Raw genomic sequence first — 6,956 nt, 5'->3', positions numbered from 1 at the left:
CCTAACAACTTTTCTAAATGTACTGAATTCAATACCTCTATTTTTTGTTTTTATTTCTATAAGCAATGCAAAATTTCCAAGCTTTTTTAATCTCTTAATATTTCATCCTTTTGGTTTGGTAACTGTGTGTCAATGGCTGCGCCCACTAACAGTGGAGAGTCGGACATGGCTATTGAAGAACTCTACTCGGATTTTTCGTTCTTACTTTACCCTACGTTTTCGCCGCCATGCTTGACTCCGTTGCCGCCACTGCACGTTCTACCCTCGTCCAGTTCAATTGTCATTTATCAAGGGTCTAATCAATCCATGGACGATCCAACACAAAATCAAGAGCACGAAGACATTGTTGACCCGGCACTATACTTGGCCGGAGACTCGGTGTTGTTGCAGCAGCAGCAGCAGCTACGTCAGAACTGGAGCGAGGCGTCAGATTGGAGGCCAACAGGGGGAATTATGACGATGAACGTACTGGAGTTACAGAGCAACAATCAGGGCTTTGAAGAATCGAATATGGGTTTTGAGGAAGAATCCGAGGAGATGAGCTGTTTCTATTTCCCTCCGTCGTCGCCCACATATTTCCCTCTGTATCCGCCGGTGCCAAGTGTTTTTTTCGTTTCTACTAATATACAGGACATAAGCTTGGCGTTTTCTTATCAGCACATACTTGAGGACAAGAGCGGTGCGTTGCATGTGATCAACTGGGAGGAAAGCGATAGCATCTTTGCGTTGCATGTGATCAACTTTGTGTCTTACCTGCGTAACAAGTTTGGAGATTTGGATCAAATAGCAGGTAACAAGTTTGGTGATTTGGATCAAATAGCAAGGGCGCCGGGCGTAGTGGTGCCCAAAGGCATGGAGTCGTTGGTGCATAACATATTGAAACAAGAGAACTACGATGAGAGAGAAGCGACATTAAGGCGGATCAACTGGTTGGAACAACCGGACAAGGACATGGTTGACCAGCCGGACTTCGAAATTGTGAGCATGGTGCAGCAACTAATTCAGAATAGGGGCGGTGAGTTGGATGTGATCTTAGGAGGGGGAGTTTTAATGATCAACGGGCTGGAATGCAGAGACTGTCAAGGCTCGCCTTTGACTCCGGACACATTGCGTATTTGTCAGGCCAAGATCTCCGTTAGAGTGTGGCTGGGACACGGCGGCCAATGGGCGTCCGAGATGCGTTATAGGTGTAATCGCCTCAACATTGGCAGTTTCACAACCGTGGAGGATGCCATCTCAGGTTATGAGCTTGTAACAAGGTTGAGTGGATGGATGGATCATACCGGTATCCCTAGACTCTCTGAAAATGCAAACAGATCAAAACTGTTGCTGCAGTTGCCACCGGTAGCACAAGAAGAGAAACTAGATGAGGATTTTGGAATTGAGGTAGTTGGAACAAGTAGTGAGCACACATGGGAATGTGTAAAGGTAGATCAGGCTCAGTTGAATTCTGGGTGTTTGGGAAAAAGGAAAATAAAGGAAAAGAACCCAGGGGGAGAGAGAAGAAACAAGAAAACAAATGGAGTTAAAATTACAATTCCTCTCAAGGATATCTCACAAACCAAGGGAATGCATCTTAAAGATGCTGCAAATCATCTCGGAGGTACGCATATATACACTCCTCCAAGAAATGAAAACCTCAATTTTGTTCTTGTTTTTTTCCCCCAATTAGATAGGTTAGAAGGGCGTACAAAGTGCTCAAAACCCCTACATGCATGTGTAGGACTTAGAAAAATATTGATGTAGCACCTCTGCAAGTAGGGAGACTATTTTCGAGAACGAACTCATGATCTTAGTCATGGCCAGCCTTACTTTTTGGTGCTCTAAAGCGAAAATAAAAATTGAGGCAAAAAGTTAATTTTTACTATAGGCACCTCTAGAAGCAAGGGGACTATTCACTACAAGAAAAATCACAATAGCTGGTGAAAAAAATAGTGACAAAATTTAATTTTTATTATAGGTGACGAAACAATAAGATTTTCGTCACCAAAAGTTACTATAAATGACGGAAAACAAGATTTTCGTCACCAGAAGCGACTTTCGTCAATAACCTATAGGTGACGAAAGATTGTTTCTGAAAGTCACTTTTTCGTCATCTAGCTATAGTAATTTTTGCTGGCGAATGTTTTTTTGTTTCGTCAACTATTGTGATTTTTCTTGTAGTGATTTTTGAGAATCGAACTCATCATGATCTTAGTCATGGCCAACCTAACTTTTCGGTGCTCTAAAGTGAAAATAAAAATTGAGGTCCTTTATGAACTTTTACAATATATATATATATATATATATATATATATATATATATATAAATTAAGTAGAAATATTACCTTTCAAAAAACATTACAAAATACTTCAAAAATAATAGAGCAATACAAGGTTCCAAAAGCATCACTTAAACATCACTATTCTCCAAAAACACAAATTAACATATGAGATTTTAAGAGTATCCTTTCAATATCACTCTTCTCGTTTAGTAGTAAAAGTATTCCCTATTCCTACATAATGAAATTAATGAACGTCCCTTGATATTCCAAAATATTTTCTAGCTTCACACAATATATCTTTAGGAATTTGTTCGCATTAAAAAAAAAATCCAAAACATTCATCACTTGCAGTGGTAACTTGAGGAATTATTCTTTAACAGAGTCATTCGTAAATATTTCAAAGTTCAATTGCTTTACAACATATAATTTGCATCAATCAACAAATAATCTGTCTTCCAAAAATAAAGTTATAGATACGCATATATATTTAGATTCCTACATATTATATGGTAGATTCATATGACTGTAGAAGTAGCCTCTCCCATTCAAAACTAGAAGCGCAGGCTTTTAGTTCAGTGAAATCATATTTGAATATATACAACTCATAAGAACTTAATTGATGTTAATTTACATAGTACCATAAACTTCTTCAATCAAAGTTTTCTCCAACCAAAGCTTATGAACACCCTTTTAGTTTCTATAATGCTCTGTATGGGAGCTCACAATCGAGGACCTCAATTTTAGATGCTATATTTAGAGACACACAAAAATATAAAAAAAACAATAAGAAGAAAGAAAGTGCATACAAACACTGTGTACAAATGAATTGAGAGTTCTGGTTATATATATAGTCAATGTGAATGTGGTGATATGCTCCGAAAGCAATTCTTTTGTACTCAAACATACTTTTTGTGGCTCTCGAAATTCGAAATGTGGGTTGGAGTTGCTTTGGTTGAAAAATATTGATCTTTTGGATTCTTCTTTATTGCAGTTACTATCACCGAGCTGATGAGTTTTTGTCGGGAATATGGTATCCAAATATGGTCACCTTGCAATGAACACAAGCTTATCATGCAACCTCTTCCCGATGAAACTCCTGCAGTTGTCAATCAAGAGGTCATGCCACAGTTGACTTCTCATAATGTGCCTTCTGATCAATCCTTTATGGCTACCGTTGACGCAAATAGTGTTGTTGAAAAAGAAATTCCGTTGACACAATTTTTGCCTATAGCTCAACAAGAGAACCTTGATGCATGTTTTGGCTATGATGAAGCTGAGGCAATCGGAATGGGGGGTGAGGAAATAGGGGAAGGTGTAATCGAAGAGGCTCAAGTGAATTCTGGGTGTTTGGAAAAACAAGGAAAAATGAAGGTAAATACCCCAGGAGGTGAGAGAGGCAATAACAGAACTACTGGTGTTAGAATTGCAATTTCGGATGAAGATATCTTACTAACTAAGGGAATGCGTCTTAAGGATGTTGCAAATCATCTTGGAGGTACGCATACATACACTCCTCCAATAAATGAAAACCTCAATTTTTGTTGTTTTCTTTTCCCAACTAGATAGGTTAGAAGGGCGTACAAAGTGCTCCAAACTCCTGCATGTGTGGGGCTTGGAAATGTTCATGTAGCACCTTTACAAGTAGAGAGACTATTTTTCGAGAATTGAACTCATGATCTTAGTTATGGCCAACCGAACTTTTCGGTGCTCTAAAGTGCAAAAATAAAATTTGAGACCATTTATGAAATTTTAAAAACAAAATATAAATTAAGTATATAAATTACCTTCCAAAAAATAATACAAATACTTTAAAAAAAAACTAATGGACCACTACAAGGTTTCAAAAGCATTACTTAAATACTCCTATCACTATTCTCCAAAAACATGAACATTACGTGATTTTAAAGGTATCACTTAAATATCACTCTTCCCATTTAGCAGTAAAAGTACTCTTACGTCCCAATTTAATTGTCTTTTTGGGAATCCGTGCCACTTTTCAATTAATTAATTATATCACAAAATTTATAATGTTTTACGTGATTTGGAAAATATTGTATTATAAAGTTAATCAAGACCGATCAAACAAGATCCATATTGAATATAAAATTCATTACCGATTTAAAGATGTAACTAGTTTTTTAGCCGGTTAGAAAAGAACTAGAGACAATTAAATTGGGACGGATGGAGTATTATTTATCCCCGTATAATGAAATTAACAAAAGTCCCTTCATATTTCAAAATATTTTCTAGCTTCACAGTATATCTTCAAGCAGTCATCATCTAAACAGTATAAACTGTTCGCAAAAAATAAAAAATATAAGAACCCAAAACATAATCGCTTGCAGTGGCAACTTTAGGAATTATTCTTTAATAGAGTCATTCTTGAATTAAAAGTTCTATTGCTTTACCTAGATGAAGATTTTGGCAATGTTGAAGCTGGGGCAGTTGGAATGGAGAGTAGGGGAACTAGGCAAAGTGATATGGAAGAGGTCCAGCTTAATTCCAGGTATTTGGAAAAAGAGAAAATGAAGGAAATGACCCCAGGCGGAGAGAGAAGAAACAAGAAAAATGCAATTTCTTTGGAAGATATCTTCTGGTGTATGAAAATGCCTCAAAAAGTTGCTGCAAAGCATCTCAAAGGTATGCTCAATACACTTTTTCAAGGAATGAAAATCTCGATATTGTTGGTATGCTTGTTATTTCCAACTTGATAGACTTTTCTTTCAAAAGCTCCAGTAAAATTTTTGTTTTTTGTTTTGGTAAGTTAACCATTTCAATGAAGCAAACAAACCAAAACTCTGGATGTAGCCCTACAACGAGCAGACCGTGAAGGTCAAAACAACCAAACAAAAGGCAGCAATGCAAAAAGAAACAACAAATACAAAAGCACTCTACATAGCACTAAAGACCCTATATAGAACTCACTCCCCAATCCCTAACCAGTAGGTTATTATCGTCAGTAGGTTTCATATTATTCCAGGAACACATACAAGCTACCTTACTTAATCAACAACTCTCAATCCCAAAGCCTAAGTACAAACACTCAAGTCACCAAAGTGTCTGTTATTCCGCTCTCTCCAAGCTCCAGTAAAACTTTTCAGAGTTAAACATGCTCCAACCATGCTCTGTATGAGAGTATCAACATAGAGACCTGAATTTTAGTTCCCACATTTGATTGAGGACATATGTTGAGTTTTAGTAAGTTATGGTGGGTTTTAATTGAGTTCGTCGTAAAAGAGGGTTTTGTTTTGAATACCTCATGATATCTCAAGATGAAATGAACCGTGGTTCAAAACTTTAACCGAATCATAGTCAAATGGTTTGAACTGGTCCAGCTCGTCATTACTGTCATGGATAGGATGGATATATGTTTGGATTTTCGAAATCTTCAATTTGTATCCATTGATTTGGTTTCTAGTTTAGTGTACACATCGGACTAACCGGCAATGTTCACCCGTGGAAAATGGAGATTCAATCTCCATTTATATGAGAAACGTATAGAACCTAGTCTATGTAATTCTAATCTATCTAAAATACAGGTACAATTAAAAAGTGTGGTAAGTTCCTTTTTTTATCAAGTGTACGTAGTAATAACTTTGAAATCAATATCGATATCCCATATAGGGGAATTTGAGTTGTGAAAATGAAAGGATGGAATCTTTAAAAGGTAGGTAGGCGCCAGAGGGGACTAAATTTTGAAGTCTGCAAAATGGAGATGTAGTGTAGAGTTACTAAGTAGAAGAATTTAGAGCTTTTGGCTTCCTCATTTTTGCAGTTAGCCTATCCACACTGAAGCGAGCTTGTCGAGGGCATGGCATCCCCAGTTGGCCACCTTGCGGGGAACACAATCAATCTCACCCCAACGAATCTCCCGCTGTTGTTGATAAAGAGCAAATCCCACAACTGAATTCTGATACGCTTCTGCCTTCTAATCAAGTCTCAGCTACTACTGGCAAAGAAAGTGTGACTGTGAAGGCAAGATTTAGTACAGTTACAATGAAATTTCAGTTGTCTTGGCCATGGAGAATGGAAGAGCTAAAACAACAAGTGGAAAAGAGGTTGGGACACGAGGCTGAAAATTATTACATTTGCTACAAAGATCAGGACAATGATGATGATTTATTAATAGCTTGTGATGAGGATTTACAGGATCATATCTCCCATTCTAGCCTACCCGGCACCAACTCGATTGAGGTATTTCTTAAGCCAAAGTAGCTGATGAATCTCGTGTTGACCAACTTATTTTTCTTCAACTGTATGTATTAAGCGTTTAGTATTTACCCTTCTAATCTTGGTACTTAAAACCTTTACTGTACTATAATTAAGTGTTTAGTTATAATGTTTCCAGATGCAATATTTGCATATGAGATGTACTGCATTTAGAGATTCTCCAATAACTTGGTTTTTGAGTTGCTTTTAAGTTTAGCGCTTCGAAAGGGGGTATGTTGTAGGCTGTGTTCTCCGATTATGGCTTTTGAATTTTTCCAGTTTTGTTTTAGCTTTGTTTCGGATGAAGACTAGCAAGGGAGAAAGGGAAAGGGAACAACAATGCTAAAGATGCTTTGCCTTGTAATGGAACTCTCCACACTCATATAGTTCATCGATCCCATTGAAACGTATGATGTGGGATCAAATGTTGTGTGAATATGGTGCATTTTCGACCCTGTTCGAGAGGGAAAGCACACAAGGGCC

The 6,956-nt window shown here is 37.4% G+C and overlaps 1 protein-coding gene across 1 annotated transcript; it reads left to right on the top strand.

The window, feature by feature from the left end:
• On the top strand, nt 1-6,658 carry LOC131315519 (uncharacterized). Its single transcript, XM_058344624.1, has 4 exons — nt 1-1,603; nt 3,256-3,759; nt 4,677-4,904; nt 6,040-6,658. Exons 1-4 carry the CDS (start codon nt 133-135, stop codon nt 6,477-6,479), a joined length of 2,643 nt encoding a protein of 880 aa, XP_058200607.1. The 5' UTR covers nt 1-132; the 3' UTR covers nt 6,480-6,658.
• Nucleotides 6,659-6,956: the final 298 nt, after the last annotated feature.

Source organism: Rhododendron vialii, chromosome 2a (assembly GCF_030253575.1).
Source record: "Rhododendron vialii isolate Sample 1 chromosome 2a, ASM3025357v1".
In the NCBI taxonomy this organism is placed as follows: domain Eukaryota; kingdom Viridiplantae; phylum Streptophyta; class Magnoliopsida; order Ericales; family Ericaceae; genus Rhododendron; species Rhododendron vialii.
Note: the sequence above shows the minus strand (reverse complement) of the source record. Positions and strands in the feature narration are given on the sequence as shown.